Source organism: Hylobates moloch, unplaced genomic scaffold, assembly GCF_009828535.3.
Source record: "Hylobates moloch isolate HMO894 unplaced genomic scaffold, HMol_V3 SCAFFOLD_14, whole genome shotgun sequence".
In the NCBI taxonomy this organism is placed as follows: Eukaryota; Metazoa; Chordata; class Mammalia; order Primates; family Hylobatidae; genus Hylobates; species Hylobates moloch.
The window spans coordinates 2,711,170-2,729,912 of NW_026652289.1; the positions used below are offsets into that span (position 1 = coordinate 2,711,170).

Genomic DNA, 18,743 nt, shown 5'->3' on the forward strand with positions numbered 1-18,743 from the left:
CCCAAAGTGCTGGGATTACAGGCGTGAGCCACCATGCCCGGTCATCACTGTATTTTTTTGTTTCGTTTTTTATAATGTTTAAATTGAGACAGGGTCTGGCTCTGTCATGCACAGGCTGGAATGCAGTGGTACTATCTCAGCTCACTGCAACCTCTGCTTCCCAGGCTCAAGCCATCCTTACACCTAAGCCTCTGAGACCACAGATGAATGCCACCACATCTGCCTAATTTTTGTATTTTTTTTTTTTGGTAGAGATGGGGTCTTGCTATGATGCCCAGGCTGGTCTCAAACTCCTGGGATCAAGCGATCTGCCCGCCTTAGCCTCCCAAAGTGCTGGGATTACAGGCATGAGTCACTGCACCCAGCCAATCACTGTAATTTTTTTTTTTTTTTTGAGATGGAGAACTGTTCTGTCGCCCAGGCTAGAGTGCAATGACTCGATCTTGGCTCACTGCAACCTCTGCTTCCCAGGTTCAAGCAATTCTTTGTCTCAGCCTCCCAAGTAGCTGGTGCTGGCTGAGCTTGCTGCAGCCCTCCCTGAACTGCTGCTCAACCGAGACCCCACCCCATACCCCCCACACCCAGATGCATCTCTCTCGACTCAAGGGCCCCATGATGCCCCTCCCGTGGGACAGGCTTCCCGGCTGCTTCTGCTCGCCCCGGGGAGGCCCAGGGATGCCTAGGCCTGGAGGGCTGCCTTCTCCAGAGGGCAGCTCAGGATCCGGCCCAGGGGTCTGACCCTAGCAGCGGGTGGACACGGCCACCTCACACGGTCACTTCCTGTCCCCTTCCGGGGCCACCTTGTACTAATTTGCTGCTTTTCCTTCTCTTCTCCTCTCAGGCTTTAAGCCCCTCCCAACCCTGGACCTCAGCACCCCCAGTTCTGCCTCTCTGTGCAGCCTTAAGTTGGGGGCTGAGGGCAAATGCAGCCCTGTGCCAGGGGAGGGGCATGGTGGGAGGGCTCCTGTCTCCTCCTGCCTCCCCGCGCCCCTCCCTCGGTGTGTCCACAGCGGGGCGGGAGGGTCTGTGCTGGCGCACGCAGTGAGCAAACAAGATGAGGGACGGCGGTCACGCTGCAGTCCCCTTAGCGCTAGCTTCTGTGATAAAACCCTCTTCTACTAAATGGTGTAGCCTTTCCACATGAGCGGGAACGTGCGGGACTTGCCATCCTGGCCCGGTAGTCAGAGCAGACGTGGCACCGGGCGCTGGATTTGCTGGATTTCCACGAGCGGGAACGTGCAGGACCCGCCGTCCTGGCCGTGCCGTCAGAGCAGACCTGGCGCCGGGCGCTGGATCATGCTCTCCTTGTGTACGGGTCTGTTGAAATTCCTTTCTCGGGTTACCGTATTTGATACCTGCCTTGGCCGGGTTCTCAGCAAGCCGAGCTGGTGCGGGATCCTGCATGGGGACATCTCACTGTGGCCAAGTGAGCAGTGGGTGGCAGGGGCCACCTCCCTGCTGGGCACCACTGGGTACTGCGGGCAGCTCACTGCTGGTGCCCCTGAGAACCCTGCCAAGAGGCCAAAGGAGCCCCTGAGCCTGGGGACAGCTGCTTCCAGGGCAGGAGGGGGAGGGGTGGAGAAGGCTGAACCCCCAGTTCCTGATGGACAAAGTTCTGCCCTAACCTCCGGGTGAAGCTCCAGGGGCCAGGAGGTGCAGCGCTGGGTGTGCCTTGCCGAGCTGATCTCCCCGTGGCGGGGCCTGGAGACCCAGGTTGTGGGAGGACACGTGGGAGGCACCCCCAACTCGGAGGGCAGGGCGGTCGCAGGGCCCAGGGAACTTCCGCCCAGAGCCCCCCACCCTCACCTTCTAGACCACATTCCAGGGCCCCAGACGGAGATTTCTCTGCCCAAAGACCCCAGCCGGCCTCCCGGGTCCACATGAGCCTCTCCCGGGTCCTTCCTCCAAGGGGACCACCCCAGGCCCGAGGGGCAGCCAAGCACAGCTATTTGCTGAGGGCTGTGGTGGTGCCGGAGGGTCCTGGCTAGGAAGAGGAGGCTGCAGGCTGGGGCTGAGGCCAGAGCTCCTGACGCCACCTTCCAGAACCCAACTTGGAGCAGCCCGTTTCCGAGTCCTAACGGGCCTTCCAGGTCTTCGTGGAAATGCGCGTGTCCAGTAGGAGAATGGAAAAGATATCATGAATGGTTTGTTAGCTCATTTAGGACTTTTATGGATTTAGACACAGCCGATGGTCTGCAGCCATTGAGCCGTCAGACAGTGGCACGAGCCTCAGCTCCACGTGGCCCTGAAAGGCAGCTTGAGAGGCTCTTCCTGGTCTGGAGCTGGAAGAGGTGGAGCCGCACCCACCCGGACTCCATCCAGGGGCCTCTCCCCATTGGGCACGGAGCCTGCAGCGAACGCGGGGCACTGTCAGGGAGACGCTTGATAAACATCCAGAAGGAGGAGGGACCTGCACACATGGAGTGCCTGCTGTGTGCACACTGATCCCTGCACACATGGAGTGCCTGCTGTGTGCACCCTGCTCGTGTGTCATCTCTTACTCCTCAAAACAACCCTGCAAGGTAAGCATTGTGATTCTGAGGCATTCTCATCCTCACTTTGTTGATGAGAAAACTGGGATGTCTCGAATGAAAGCACTGGACAGCCCCTCACTGCTCATAGGCAGGGGCTATTCTGGCCCTTGGCTTCCTGCCCCGGGGATGGGGGTGATGCTAAGCACTGCGGCCAGGGTGGGGTACAGGGCTTGGGACGAAGGCCTCCTGAAAACAGCACAAACGCGAGTGTGGCTTCCACGATGACCACTTCCATACTCCAACTGCCTGCCTCAGAAAACCTCCAGGATGCACTTAAACACCTATCGCTGCAAGGGGCAATGATGTGGAACATAAGTGACTTTGTCTTTGATCACTGGGAGGGCTCATCATGGCCTTTGAGCTTCAGGGGAGTGGCTGCAAACAGCGCGCCAGATACTCTGGACGTTCCAGTTAAGACAAGACGCTGGAAGATCCAGGTTCCCTGAACTCCGCACACAACCAAGCTGTCTAGAAATAGACCCAGCAGTGTGGGTGTGGAAGAGGAGACACTGGCTGGGCTGTGAGTCATCTCCAACTCTTCAATGCCAACACTTCTAGAAACAGATATTTTGGGTTCCCTTGGAAAGCAGTTTTAAGGAGTCTGACTTGTGACACTGTTGATCCAGTGAGAATCGAGGACCTGGAAGGAAGGCGAGCCTGGCTTCCCGTCCGTCAGCGAGGGGAGAGGAGCCCCCAGCCTCGCTGATGGGACCTGGGTGTGGGGGACAGCCCCACCGCTCTCGGGAACCTTGGAGCAGGCCAGGTCCGGTGACAATGAAAGCTGCTGGAAGACCCGGGGCCTTTGGCCGGGGGCCTGTCTGCACAGCCACTCTAGCCTCAGCTTTGCTGTGTCACCACCGAATTAGAAAAGGAGCTGAAATGGGACTGAACCTCCCAGGGGCAGGGTTTCGCTTTCTGAGGCCTCTGTGGGGCCACGGTTTATCCAAGATGAAGCAGAGGCCAAGATTACCTGGGGATAGGATGGAGACCAGGGAAGAGGCCTCGGGGACATGGGGCTCACTCCCAGGCCCTATGGTCAGCAGGCCCAGCCTAAAATCAGCCTGTGAACACCCAACCCTCAGCCGACCTTGGACCTGACGACCCGACAGGACCCGAGGAGACCTACGAGGACTTGGGCAGGTGTCACTCCCAGCTGCTTCCATCGTGTATGGAAGAGAGCAGAGGCCGGTACACTGTGGCTGCACCTGGGGTCCCAGCTGCTCGGGAGGCCGAGGCGGGAGGATCACCTAAGCCCAGGAGGTCGAGGCTGCAGTGAGCTATAATCGCACCACTGCACTCCAGCCTGGGCCACAGAGTGAGAGCCTGTCTCAAATAAATAAATAAAAAGGAGCAGAAACAGGAGCTTTGGGGCCTTGAAGATGAGCAGCCAAAGCCACCTGGGCCTGAGGCCGGAGTCCCGTGGGGCGGTGGTCTGGGCTCCAGTGAGCTCCAGCTCAACCACATCTGGAGGGAGGGCCTGGGCTTGCTCCTAACTTACGAGAAGCCCCTCTGAGCCGGGCATGGGGGCTGGCGCCTGTGATCCCAGCTACTCAGAAGCTGAGGCAGAAGGATCACTTGAGCTCAGGAGATTGAGTTCAGCCTGGGCAACACAGCGAGACCCCATCTCTTTTTTTTTTTTTTTTTTGAGGTGGAGTCTTGCTCTGTCGCCCAGGCTGCAGTGCAGTGGCTCAATCTCGGCTCACTGCAAGCTCCGCCTCCCGGGTTCACGCCATTCTCCTGCCTCAGCCTCCCGAGTAGCTGGGACTACAGGCGCCCATCACCACGCCCGGCTAATTTTTTTGTATTTTTACTGGAGATGGAGTTTCATCGTGTTAGCCAGGGTGGTCTCGATCTCCTGACCTCATGATCTGCCTGCCTCGGCCTCCCAAAGTGCTGGGATTACAGGCATGAGCCATCGCGTCCAGCACAAGACCCCATCTCTTAAAAATAAAATTATTATTATTATATTATTTTGCCATCAAGCATTTTCTGTAGATTTTTGGAAGAAAATCTTTCTTCTGTTGAGGTCATTGCTTTGTTGAATTTTATTGAATATCAGCTATGAACCAGCTGATACAGGCACATGTCTTTTCTCCTTTAACTGGTGAGAGTGGTAAAAGGTGCATTATCTGGGTACCTTTTGTAATGTTTTACTAAACCTGAGTTCCTGGGACAAAATCCATTGCTTGATGAATTTTGCTAATATTTTCTTTGCTGTTTTGAAAAGTATTTTTCTAATAATTAAGATTGGTCAGTAATTATCCTTTCTTGTAATGTCATTTTTTTGGTGTTGAGATTACATTATCTCATAAAATGTTGGTCACTTCTTTTCAAAAAGAGAGGTTGGGCGCGGTGGCTCATGCTTGTAATCCCAGCACTTTGGGAGGCCAAGGTGGGCGGATCACGAGGCCAAGAGATTGAGACCATCCTGGCCAAGATGGTGAAACCCCGTCTCTGCTAAAAATACAAAAATTAGCTAGCAGGGTGGTGTGCGGCTGTAGCCCCAGCTACTCAGGAGGCTGAGACAGGAGAATTGCTTGAACCCGGGAGGCAGAGGTTGCAGTGAGCTGAGATGGTGCCACTGCACTCCAGCCTGGTGACAGAGTGAGACTCCATGTCAAAAAAAGAAGAGAAATGGTGCCTGAGTTCCTGTGGCTGCTGTAGTAGCGAATTACACAAACTTGGTGGCTCAAAGCAACAGAAAAGGATTCCCTCGAAGTTCTGATGTCCAGAAAGCTGAAACCAAGGTGTGGGCAGGGCCCCGCTCCTTCCAAAGGCTCTAAGGAGGATCCTTCCTGCCCATCCCCGCTTCGGGTGACTCTAGGCGTCCCTCGGCTGTGGCTGTCACCTTGACCCCTGCCTCCGCCGTCCATGGCCTTCTCCATGAGTCCCTCTGTGGCCTCTCCTCTTCTCATAAGGACACCAGTCATTGGATTTAGGGCCCACCCTAAATCCAGGATGATCGCAGACTCTCAACTAATTACACCTGCAAAGACCCTTATTCCAAATAAGGTCGAATTTGGAGGGTGTTCTGCTCAACGTGCTGCAGACAGCAGGAGACGCTTAAAAGCTCAGATCATCATCAGGGTGGTGTTTTTAGGTCGGTGCAACCTTTGTGTGCACAGGACATGCTGCTGATGGAAGCAAGTGCAGGTCCTCATCTTTCCAGACCTCAGAAGCTGGGCCCGTGTGGGAAACACAGGCTTTGCTTAACCCAGAATTAACTCCAGTCTATGCAGGGGTGCGGCCCCTGCAGGTGTCCCCCATATCATGCAGGGCTGCCAGCCCAGGCTGCAAAGGCCCCAGGGGCGGGACCCCAGAACTGGACAGGTCTTAGAGGTCATCTTGTCCTCCACACACTTACAGAGGAGGGAACCAAGGCCCGGAGAGGCAGGGAGACTTGGCCCGGATCCCAAAGTGGAAGGAGGATGTGGTTCTCGGAGCTGTTCTGACCCCCGAGCTGCTTCAGTCTTTTCAGCAAGCCCCATCCATGTTCATAGCTCCCCACAGTGACAGCCCTGCCTCCCCCGACAGAATCCCACACTCTCCTCCCAGCCTCCACTGCCAGGACCCAGGCGTTGGTCAGGTTCAATTCGATGTGCCGTGAGAGGTTCTGATTCAGAACCGTGTCCCTGGGGACCAGGCACGAGACTTCTGCTGTCCTGGTGTGGACAGCACCAGGGGAGGTGGCACCTGAGCCGGTATCTGGGCCTACACAGGAAGGCCGGCTCAGGCACGGACTGTGTCCCTGCCAGCGTCCCCTTCTCGCACCTGGTGAGTTCACACCCGAGGTCGCAGAATCAAGGCCAGGGCTCAGGCCGCCACACTCAACTCTGCCAGGATTAAGTGGCTCCCCGTGGCCTCTCCAGGATGTCCGCTGTCCTCTCCTGAGGCCAGCTCAGGACTGCACAGCCACAGCCTGCTCTCCCTCCCTCCCCTGCTCCCCACCCCCCCATCTCTCCCCTGGGACTGCACCTCCCCATCCCCATCGAATGTTGGCATGTAGCCGCTGGGAACCTGGGCTGAGACGCAGGGTCAAGCCGAATCTACTCCCTCTGGAAAGAACTGTCTTGGTTACAAAGGAAACGGGAAACTAAGGCCCCTTCAATGAACTCCCTTCTAAATGGCGTTTGATCGATTCTTCTGCCAAGTGAAGGTGCCTGCAAGACCTTGTTCTAACAATCTCCTAACAGTTTTACTCTATTCTATAGAGGACAACCTTCTAGGGGCAAAAGAATGGCTCAGAATTTAATCCATGAAAGGTCGCTGCATATTGGAGACCCTGTGAGCATCTGAATTTGACGAGGAGTTGGGGGAGGGAGAGAGTTCTTTTCAACCAACACAGCCCATGGGGAAAGGGGAGCAAACTCACTAACCATGGCAGAGCCCTCCCCGCCAGCTCTGAGTTCTCCTGCTGGAAAACCCCACCACAGCAGGAAAGATGGAGAAAAAAAGACACTGCACCATGAAACAGGAACAGGAAGCTGTAAAAAAAAGAACAAGCAGAGAGCAGGAATGAGCTCTTGGAAATGAAACCTGGGAGGGCAGAAATTTAAAATGCAGGAGGAAGTTCGGACGGTCAAGAACATCTCCCAGAAAGCAGAACAAAAGACAAGGCAGTGAATGTTGGGGAGGAAAACAGGAGGAGGAGAAGTTCCACCTTCCAATCGCAGAGTTCAGAGGGAAGAGGGGGTCTAAGACAGAAGGGAGCTCACACAGCACATTCCCGAAGCTGCAGCACTGCTCTGCAGGCTGAGGGGGCCTCGGTCTGGACAGAGGGTAGAGGCAGACCCCACCCACCAAGCATAAAGCCTCAGGCTTGGAGATCACAGGAAGTGCCTGTGTGGACTTGTGTATGTGTGTGCACGTGTGTGTGTGCATGCATGTATGTGTCTGTGTGTCTGCATGTGCTTGTGTGTCTATGTGCATATGTGTGCTTGTGTGCGTGTGTGTGCACCTGGAATCTCAGCACTTTGGGAGGCCAAGGCAGGAGGATCACATAAGCTCGGGAGTTTGAGACCAGCCTAGACAACACTGTGAGACCACAATCTCTACAAAAAAAAAAAAAAGTTTTTAATTAGCTGGGCATTGCAGTGTGCACCTGTAATCCCAGCTACTCGGGAGGCTAAGGTTGGAGAATCGCTTGAGTCCAGGAGGCTGAGGCTGCAGTAGGCTGAGATTGTGCCACTGCACTCCAGCCTGGGCAATAGAGCAAGACCCTATCTCAAAAAAAAAAAAACACACACACACACAACAGAAAGTTAAAGCTTCCACACTGGAGAAGCTATCCTGGGGTGACACAGAGCAGAAAGGAGACCCCAAAAGAGGTAGAGTTGGAGAGGAGGAAGCCAGACTGACAGAGAGACAGACAGACAGGGGCAGGGCCCCCACCCAGGCCCGGGGCAGCCCCTGGGGGCCCAGCTCCAGTGTGCGTCCATTTCCTGCACACGCAATCCCTGCACACACCCACAGGAGGAACTCTCAGGAGGCCACGCCAATCTGACATCAACAGGGCCCCGCCACCATCAAGGCAGCTTTCATGCTTGCCAGCCATGAAACCCGGAAGGAGGCTGCCAACAGGCTCCAGAGGCAGATGAACCCAGCCCCTGCCCGCCTCTCCAGGACACAGCCGTCCTCGGACATGGGCCACCACACCTGCTCTAGCAATCAGCAGGACAGAGACTGAGACCTTGGCCATGGCATGGAGCTGCCTCACAAAGAACACAGAGATGCTGCTAGCGTGCACTGACATGCATTCCACCAGGTGTACCGAAACCAGCAGGCTACGCTCCTGCTCTGATCACACACTGCCTTGTGGAGGGGGTGGACACAGTGCTGGCTGCAGCTGAGACACCCATCGCACCAGGCCTTGCCGAGACTGGGACCCTGGCTGTCCCACCCCAAGCCCACAGGGTCGGTGGGCCTGTCTGTGACACTATGTGGGAGGAGGGCGCCAGGCTGGCTACCCAGTCTAGGGTGGGACCACAGCATTGAGGGGAAGCCCTGGGGACGCCCACAGAGCCTCCTGGTGCAGCCCCTCAGAAGCCACTGCCCAGCTAGCACACATCTACCCAGTTTCTGGGGCGGAGCCAGCGCCCTCCTGACCCGGCACCCAGAGGGCATGCAAAGAGGCCCCAGGGCTGGGCCACTTCCAGGAGAAACGCTGACCCTTACAGCCCAGAGGAGGCCTTTGTGTGGGAGGAGCTGCCCTAAGCTGCCTTCGAGCCTCGAAAGGTGTCACCCTCTGGGGCGTCAGACCACAGGCAGGCCCAGGTGTGCTAAATGTGCTTCCCTGACCCCTCTACCATCCTCCCTGTGGTCCGTCCTGCCACGCCTGCCTGCTGGTTCCAGCTGGTGACAGTGGGCACCCACTGAGCAGGTCTCTGCAGCCACCCTGCACGGCGAAGGGCCCGGCCAGTTGGGGTCTCCAGTGGCCTCGCCGTGACCTCAGAACCAGGGACTGGGTCACAGGTCAGGTTGCGCCTCCTCGACCCACACAAGGCGGCCACCTGCCCCAAGCCAAGTGTGCCCAGACCTCCGTCCTGAGCTCAGCCTGCAGCAGACGGCGCTCTCTGCTGCCCCCTTCTTTCCTTGCCCCCCCCAACCATGGTCCCCCAGCCTTTGCCTCGTTTAGTGCCCCCCAGCCCTCCTCCTAGGCTGGGCCTCCTGCGGGCCATCCAGGAGAGGCCTCTTGTCCACCTGTGCCCTGCAGAGGCACCCCCTGCCAGTCCCCCACAGAGCTGCCGCCCTGCTGGGGCTGTGGCCAGCTCCTGGGGCAGACCCCTCGTGGACAGAGGCTGTCTGGGGCCGGGGGGTTGGGGAGGTGTGGAGGGGAGGTGGCTGATGGGTCAGTCCCTCCAGCCTGGGTCTGGGAAACCCACAGCAGGCTTTGTGGGGTGCCTGGTCGCCTCTCACAGGGAAAGTGTCGGGGGGGGGCAGTGGGGGTGACTTCCCGGTCAGGGGGAGAGTGGCAGGAGGGGCTATGTCCAGGGGTCATCCCCTAGCACCTGCTGGGCGGTAAGGACAGGTTTTCTGGCCCCACAAGGGCCACACGCCCCAGGCCAGGATCTGACCTGGGGCCAAATCTCCCCAGTAGCTCCTGGGTCCGTTCACCACCTGGCTGAGCTGGGCTGCGCCCTGGCAGTGGCTGAGGGCCCTGGAGGCAGAAGTGCACAGGGCACAGAAGCTCACCCAGAGATCAAGCCCTGTTAACCCCTCAGCACGAGAGGGAGGCAGGGGCCGGGGCTGCTCCACCCAAAATGCCACCCAAGTGCGGCACGGCCCAGGGTGCGGAGGGGACCTGGTGACCAGGGCCGGCGCATGAGAATAACACGTGACCGACACAGGCAGCTGGAGACAGGAAACGCATATGGGGTCGGTGTCCCTCAGACAGCAGAGACTGTCACGGGCCGAACTGTGTCCCTCAAAAATCCGAACGTGGGAGTCTTGACTCCCCCAGGGTCCCAGCTGTGACTGTATTTGGAGGTAGGATCTTAAGAGAGGTGATTAGATTAAAATTAGATTGTAAATCAGCAAATTGTATCTTAAATATATGATCTTTAAGTGTCACAAATACCTTAATTAAAAAAAAAATTATTGAGAAGCCAGAACATGAAAAAAAAGTTTTTTAAGTTAAAATAAGGCTATTTGGGTGGACCCCACCCAACCTGCCTGTGTTTTTATAGGAGGCAATGAGGACACAGACACACAGGAGGACGGCCCTGTGAGGACACGGGGAGGAGGCGCCTGGTGCCAGCCCAGGAGAGAGGCCTCAGGAGCCAGCCCCACTGCACCCTGGCCTTGGGCCCCAGCCTCCGGGACTGTGGGAGAATTTATGTGGGTTGCTGAAGCCCCAGCCTGTGATCCTTTGTCATGGCCCCCAGAGCAGACTCACACAGTGGCCTCAAAGGATGGGGCCACTTGTTCTCTCCACCGCCCCCCTGCCCCGCCCACCCACCTTTCCCCTGCAGCCACGCCCCTTCACAGGTCGCCTCCCGCCCCGCCCACCCACCTTTCCCCTGCAGCCACGCCCCCTCACCGGTCTACACACCCGTGCACCCCTGCAGGGCCTTGGCACTGGCTACACCTGCCGGCAACCCCTCTCTGCCCCAAATACCCACTCGGCTCCTGGCTTTGCCTCTGTCAAATCTTTGCCCAAAGAAGCCCTCCCCTGACCACACACTCACCCTCCACGCGGCCAACCCTTCCCCTTGCTCTTTTTTCTCCACTGCACTTACTGGGGGCTTCAGGTAGTCTTCCTGCTTCCTTCCTTCCTCCCTCCAAAACAGAGTTTGAGCCCGGGTGTTGCGGACCCTTGCCTTAGGCGAGAGGCAAGAGTAGGACATTACGTGCCAGGCACGGTGGCTCACACCCCACGAACATTCACCTTGAACAAACCTCATCAAGGTTTTCCCCATATCTCAATGGAAGGGCAGCCCACGGCTGATTGACGGGTTGGAGGGGTGCCCAAGAGACAGCCCTCCCGCCCCAGCCAGCCCAACTCCAGGTGTTCCAGGGCTCCCAGTGGGACCAGGCTGTCTCCAGCCAAGTCCACCTCCTGGCCTGGCTCTGTCCCGCTCACCTGCGGCTCCCTCCCTCTCCAGAGAGCGCCGTGATCAACCCACACAGGCCCCAGCAACTCTGACCTAAACCCTAAGGGCCAGAATACGGTGTCACCACCCACCCAACCTGACCCAGGCCGAGGGAGCTGGGAGCAGAAACTCAGGATGTGGAGGTGAGGGGAGCAGAGGCTGGATTCAATTCAGCCGCATTCCAGTTGGGAGAAAAGTGAACTCCATCCGGGCTGGCCTGGAAGCCCATTTCCTTGGGAACCGCAGGGCTGAGAAACAGCCTGGCCAGGGAAAAGGCAGCTCCTGGCGGGCAGCCTGGGGCAGCCATGGGTGTGCAGACCTCGGCCTCTGTGAGCAGCGGAGAGAAAAGGACAGGTGGCACCGGGCTGTGGCTTCTCCGTGTCCAGGAGACCCGAACCGCTCAGAACCTTCGGGCAAGGGTAGGACATTATGGGCCGGGTGCAGTGGCTCTCGCCTGTAATCCCAGCACTTTGGAAGGCCAAGGCGGGCAGATCATGAGGTCAGGAGTTGGAGACCAGCCTGGCCAACATGGTGAAACCCTGTCTCTACTAAAAATACAAAAATTAGCTGGGCATGGTGGCGCGCACCTGTAATGCCAGCTACTCAGGAGGCTGAGGCAGGAGAATCGCTTGAACCCAGGAGGTGGAGGTTGCAGTAAGCCGAGATCATGCCATTGCACTCCAGCCTGGGCGACAGAGCGAGACTCTGTCTCAAAAAAAAAAAAAAAAAAAAAAATAGGACACTGTTGTCTGTCCAAGGGAGGGACAGACCCCAGGCACAAAGCAGATGGGGTGCCAGGAGGTGCCCAAGGGGTGCCAGGGGCAGGGTGAGGACCTGCTGCTCAAACTCAAAATCTACACTCAGGCTGGCTCCCAGTCGGCCAGCCCGGGAGTCACCCAGGAACACCCTAGGGGAGGGGACAGGGCTGCCTGCTGCCTGAGCCCTTCACTCCCCCGGGGAATGGGACCTGTACCCCACAGCCTAGGGACAGGACCACTGGCCCTAGGACAGACCAGGAAGCAGACAGGCAACGGCACCATAAGCCCTATACTCATTCCCTGGCACCCACCTGCTCCAGGCCAGGCCCCACACTTGGTCTGGCCTGACCGTGCCCTCAAGTGCCCTGAGGCTGACAGGGGGACCCAGGGGCTGCTGGGGATGAGGATGAACATGGAAGCCTGACTGTGAGGCGGGGCAGGTGGGGCGGGGGTCTGGGCCTTGCTGGGTCACCTGGGATGTAGGTCAAGGCAAGGAGGGAGGACCTGGAACACCCCTCCCCTGCCCCTGCCTGGCTCCCCACTGCCCTGGCCCTGGGGATCAGTTACTGTGGCACCAGATGGATGGTCTGGGAGTCCAGGGAGTCTGGGGCCACTTTTGGAATCTGCCAGCCCCTGCCACGTACCAGCGTTTTCGAATCCTCTCATTCTCCGCCAAACCACCCAGAGCAGAGTTTTCCAGGGACAGGAGAGAGAAGGAGCTGCCCACTGTGCTGCCCCTGGGTCAAGCTCTGAGAGGGGCGTAGGGCTGGGGACAGTAGCCAGGACTCAGGGGCTGCGGGGGCAGGTTCTGGGTGCATCACAGAGTGCGCCCTGCTGTGCCCGCCCAAGTGCGGGGCCTGATCTGACCAGGTGAGCCCTTCTCCGAGGAAGCTGATGAGGGAGAACTTCTCCTGCTGGCACTGAAGCAGCAAAGTGTGGGGGTGGGGGAGCCTCGGGGAAGGGGGCTGTGGGCACCTCCAGGATCTGAGGGAACCCCAGGAATAGCCCGTGAGAGAAACGGGAGGCCTACAGCCAAGAGTGCATCCTCTAGAAGACAGGGAAGAAAAAAGAATGCACCCTCCCAACAGCCAGGGAGTGTGGGAGAGGCCCAGCTTCCAGTGCCTGGCAGCTTCAGCACCCACTTCAGCCTGGGAGCCCTGGGCAGGCCCGGCCATGCCACCCAAACCCTCGTCTACGGCTAGGCGCTGACATGCAGTGGTGGTGAAGTCACCAAGTTCAAGGTAATTTGTTGCACAGCACAGATATTTAATGCAAGAGGGACTGGATAAACATTTAGGCAGGAAAAGAAAGAAGAACAAAGGAGGGAGGGAGGAGCCACCGGGAAGGAAGGAGGGTGACCGCAGAGACCAGCCCTGGGCAGCGGTACCAGGGGTGCACGCAGCCTGGCCCCGGCCGTTGTCACTGGAATTCATGCCATGCAGACTTCTACATCAAAGGGAAACGAGGTCGGGAGGGCCGAGGGGTCCACAGCACTCCGCACCCATGGGGCCAGGCTGGCGCAACGCCCCAACGCTGCAACCCTGGGAAGAGTCACACGCATCCTCCCGGGACCCACGTGACTGTCAAGGGAGTGTGGCGGACACATCCTTCGGGGGTGACGCCCCTGCAGATGGCGTTTCCCCATCTGTGCCACCCTTGCGAGGCCTGGGAGAGGCTGCAGGGCCAGGCGGCACTGGGCAAACTGAGTGCCAGGTAGTCATTGCAACATGCTGGGCAAATCTGAAACCATGGGGACGGACGAGCTGCACCCCTGGGAAAGAGGACAGAGGGAGGCGGTTATCAACGTCCTCCTGTGCCTCAGTTTCCAGAAACAAGCCAGACTCAGTGCCTCAGGGAGACCCCGTGTGGCCTCCGGAGAGCACAGGACCCGCCCTTTGTGCAGGTGAGGAAACCGAACCCCAGAGCAGTGTGGGACTGGCCTGGGGACCCTGGGCTCAGCCCTGGGCGCCTTCCCTCTGCCCATCTCAGACAGGGGCACGGCCAGCACCGCCTCGCCCCAACGCGCCTCCAGACTGGCCCTCCAGGGGCCCCCAGGCACAATCCTCTCACTTTCCTCCTCAAGCCCCCGCCCTTCCCCTTCACACCATGACCCAGGGGCTGCTAGCAGCTGGGCGGGGCTCCAAGGCTTGAAGCTGCTTCTCCAGGTCTCTTTCCAGGGGGCGGCAGATGACTGCTCACTCAGGGACGCCAACACCAACAGGACGGGACCCATGCACGGGTCTGACTTCCCTCCCAGGCTCTGCCTTCACTCAATGGCCCTGTGGGGCAGCTGGGGCTCCCGGCCGCCCTCCCCTGCCCACAGCCATGAGGTTTCTTCCTAGGGTTCTGTTTTCCCCACAGTCGGAATTGAGGTGCTGGGAGGCTCCAGGAGAAGGATGGGGTGGATCGAGTGGCCTGGAGCCCCCCCAGAGCAGACCCCAAAGAGAAGGGTCAGAAGTGCCCTGTGGGGTCTGGGCAGCTGGGCGGAGCCCACAAGCCTGAGACCCTGTGGGAAGGAAGTGCCCCCACCCCGTGGTAAGAAAGGGGCTGGTAGAGGCTCCTATGTGGCCCCCTCTGTCCCCTCCCCACCTCTGGCCAGGCTTGGGATGAGCCCTGAGTGGACACAGGCGCCACAATGGGGTCTCGGGGGTGAGGACTGAGGAGGCTGAGCCTCCAAGGACCCCAGGGTGCCTGTCCCCACTGCACACCCACCGGGGCACAGGGTAGGGATAGTGCCAGGAGGGCCACAGCTGCAGGGTCCATCCCAGGCCATGGCACACAGGTAGAGGGGGGTGCCAGCCTTCGTGAAGCACCTGCGGAGGCTCCACTCAGGGAGAGAACGAGGCCCTCGCCCAAAGGGATCCTGGGTCACACGGGGCAGCAAGAAGGGGTGGAGCAAGTGGCCTGGAGCAAAGGGTTGGAGAGGCTCCGGGCGGCGTATTCTCCCCCAAGCCCATTCCAGGGCCGTGGGCACCCCCAAGAGGCAGCTAATGGGACTGCAGCCATGCAGGTCCTAGAGGGCAGGTGACAGGGGACATGACAGAGGGGGACAAAGGGCCAGCAACATCCCTGGGGGAGGGGGGAGGCACAGAGAGGGCCAGACGGAACCCAGAACTCAACGGCCAATCCTCTCCCTACTCCTCACCCACAGTAAGGGGCCAGGGCTCCATGCAATGAGAACCCATGGGTGATGCCACACAGGGGAGAGGCCACGCTGGGGAGAGGTCATGCAGGGGAGAGGTCACATTGGGGAGAGGCCACGCGAGGGGAGGTCACATGGGAGAGAGGCCACGCGAGGGGAGGCCACGCAGGGGAAAGGTCACAAGGGGGAGACGCCGCAGTGGGGAGGAGGTCACATGGGGGAGAGGCTACACAGGGGAGAGGCTGCACGTTGGGGAGATGGCCCCTGCGGGAAGACTCCGAGGCAGTCTGCTGCAGCTCCTTCCGGCTGAATCTGGTTCAGGAAATAACACCAGCCCTGTGTACAGGTAAGTGATGCCTGGAGGGATCATCTCTGGGCAGCTCACCGTGGCGCTGGCCATTCTCTTCACGGCAGAAGAGTCCATTTGGGGAAAAGGTTCCCATCAGAGATGGAGATGTTCCCTTTCAGACTCCAGGCTGTGGCTGTGGGGCCGGCTCCTTACCACACGGGCTGGGGGCTGGGCACATGGATGCCCACTCCTGGGCCCTCCTCCTGGTGGGCCACAGCACCACACACACTGCAAACCAGGCCTCTTCTTCATCCACCACCACCGTCCAGGCCTCAACAGTCACCAGGTGGGGTCTTGTGCCTTTTGGGGGAACAGTCCCCATTACTGGTCTGTCTTCATAAGGCAGTATATGCAACAGTGGAAGTTCTGTGAGACTTGGGTCAATGTTCCAACCCCGGGGCTGCTGGCAGAACTGTCCCACCCTCGATCTCACGGCCAGGAAGTGGGTCCAAAATTGCCTGGCCAGGTCACACCCCTGCATGAACTGCCCTACAACACCCAGGGCGCTGCCTGACTTGCCGTCCACCTCTCAGCCCCTCCCCTCACCCCTGCCGCAGCTGCAGGGCCTACCCTCGCCAGGGGCTGCTCCCTGCTTACCTCCCTCGCCCGTGCAATGCCTCTACTTCCCGCAGGGCCCACTGAGAGAAGTTATAGGTCACGATCATATTTGAGCATGAGAAGCTCACGCAGAGAACATTCTGGCTGAGGGAGAGGTCTTGGGGTTCAAGGCTGTTTCTTGGCTCTGCTCAGCCATGCCAGGCAGGAAAATGGGCACCTCTGGCGACCCAGGCTGGCTGAGCGCCTGCAGGGAAGAGCCTTTGGCACGTGAGCCGCTGTGGGCTGGCAAGACTGCAGCTGGGGTCTCCATTTACTGGTACCTAGGCAAGGAGGAAAAGCAGGGGGGCTCGGAGGCGGCCCCTCTAAGTCTGTAACTCCTGAGCTGCTGCTCAGTCCCCAGAATGTCACCTCCGAGCAGAGCCTGTGACAACTGTCAACTGTGAAGCTGTGGCGTGGGTTGCTACTGAAGCTCTGAAGTCAGCGAGGACACATCATGTTTGTTCTAGACCGTTTGGCTGCTGGAGGAAGCTGTACATGCACACACTCGCCTCGCCACCCTGCGAGTCCACAGGCCCCTCCCCAGAGTCACCTCCAGGTAAAGGGGGCCCTGCGTAGGGACTTGCTCTCTGGGGCGTTGAGATGCTCTAAAATGAACTGTGCTGCAGTGCACAGCCGCCCGATTGTGCACCCACGACGGGGAACTGAACACTGCATGAATTACGTCTTGAAGTTGTTCTTTAAAAAGGCTTAGGGTCCCTGGAAGACCCTCGCCCACACCCAGCGTGGAGTGTTGTTGCTCACGTGGCCGCACCTCTCGGGATGGCCGTGGGTCTCCGTGATGGGTGAGTCAAGAAGATTCTTTTCTTCCTCCTCGTGGGCTCCAAATGGGGAGGTGAGGCGCTGCCACTTGCCAGGTCAGCCTCTGAGCTTAGAAGAGGAGCATCCAGGAGACCCCTGCTCACCAGGCACCCCCGAGCTCCCTCAAGCTCCCTTGGGAGCCTCAGACAGGGCCAAAAGGGCAGAGCTGCATCATGGGGGCGGGGGGCCACGGCGGCCCAGGCTGGGTGAAGAGCGGGTGTCCTGGTGTCAGAGCCCCACAGGAACCAGGGGCCCTGCAGGGGGTGGTGCGGCCGGGTGTGAAAGCAGGTGACCAGACAGGAGGGTTCCCGCGGGGGTGACAGAGCCAAAGGTGAGGAGGGCACCCATGCGGGAAGGGGCGCAGCACCCACGCCCGGCCTCAGTTCTGCATGAAATGCGTATCGGGGGTAATGGAAGCCGGAGGTCCTTCGGGAAAGGGAGGTTCAAACACAAGGGAAACCCCAGAATACACCCCAGGTGTCGTCACAGCTGGAGGCACCGCCTCTCCTGGAGGTCAACTCCTAACACGAGTAGGGCAGGCACAGGCAGCAGATAAGACAGTGAGCAGCCAATGCTGCAGCGGATCCCGGTACCCAGCTTCGGGTGGAGCGCCCCGATGTTCCTGAGGGTGTTTCCAGGATGAGGCTGATTTGAATTGGTGGACTGAGGAAAGCAGGTGGACCTCCGCAGAGGGGGCCTCATCCAGTCTGCCTGGCCAAGGCCTTAAAAGACCGGGGTCCCCTCCCCTGAGGACCTTCCAGGTTCTCCAGCCAGCCGCCTGCCCTGCAGAACTCCCAACTGCCAGCCCCAGTCCTGTGAGCCGACGCCTCACAATGAACAGGGCGCTCTCCCCTCCGCCACCACCACCACACACACACGCCTGCTATGGACAGGACTGTGTCCCCTGACAAGCACATGTTGAAGCCCTAACTCCCAGTGTGACTGGAGATGGGGCCTCTAAGGAGGTCACTAGGGTTAAATGAGATCACAGGGCTGGGCCCTAGTCCAACCTTCCTGACCAGGACGGCCGGGCGCAGTGGCTCACGCCTGTAATCCCAGCACTTTGGAGGCTGACGCAGGAGGATCATGAGGTCCAGAGTTCAAGACCAGCCTGATCAACATGGTGAAACCCCATCTCTACTAAAAATACAAAAATTAGCCGAGCATGGTGGCACACGCCTGTAATCCCAGGTACTCAGGGGCTGAGGCAGGAGAATCGCTTGAACCTGGGAGGCGGAGGTTGCAGTGAGCTGAGATGGTGCCACTGCACTCCAGCCTGGGCGACAGAGCGAGACTTTTTCTCCAAAAAAAAAAAAAAAAGAAGGTCAGGACACTGTGAGAAGGTGGCCGTTGACTAAGATAAGCCAAGGAGGGGGCCCAGGAAAAGCAACCCTGCCGACACTCCCTCAGAATCCTCCAGAAGGGAAACTCACCTTCCCAGGCCTAAGCTGCCCAGTCCCTACTGTTTTGTTCTCGCAGCTGGAGTGGACAGACACACACCCCATTCATTGATTCTGTTTTTTCTGGAGACCTTAATCTAGACAGATAGAGGGTGGCTGGCGGGTGGGCTGGAGGGACAGGTAGAGAACAGGTATGTGCTGTGCACACACTGCCCCAGCTCTGCCAGGTGAGAACGCCTGTGAACAGTGAGATCGGAATAGCAAAGGCCCAGCCAGATGGGCTTCTAAACACCACCCTCCCCTCACAGGAGCTAGAACTCTTCAGAGAAATGAGAGAATCTGAACAGGGCCCTGGGGCTGTAAACGACTTCACTGAGACAACTAAGGACTGAGGGTTCGAGGGCTGGCCACAGTGAGGTACCCACGCTAATTCCCTGACTTTTCCTGGTTTGAGACAGGGTCTTGATGTTGCCCAGGCTCAAATTCATGGGCCCAGGCGATCCTCCCGCCTTGGCCTCCAGGGTAGCTGGGACTACACGCATGTGCCACCACA

General features: G+C 58.8%; 1 protein-coding gene across 1 annotated transcript; it reads left to right on the top strand.

Moving 5' to 3' along the window:
* The first annotated feature begins 13,014 nt into the window (after positions 1 to 13,014).
* LOC116482285 (uncharacterized protein FLJ46757-like) lies at positions 13,015 to 14,834 on the top strand. Its single transcript, XM_032175623.2, is given in 4 exon segments — positions 13,015 to 13,635; positions 13,637 to 13,676; positions 13,679 to 13,875; positions 13,878 to 14,834. Coding segments are annotated over 4 exon segments (1,068 nt in total). The 5' UTR covers positions 13,015 to 13,152; the 3' UTR covers positions 14,226 to 14,834.
* The last annotated feature ends 3,909 nt before the right edge of the window (positions 14,835 to 18,743 follow it).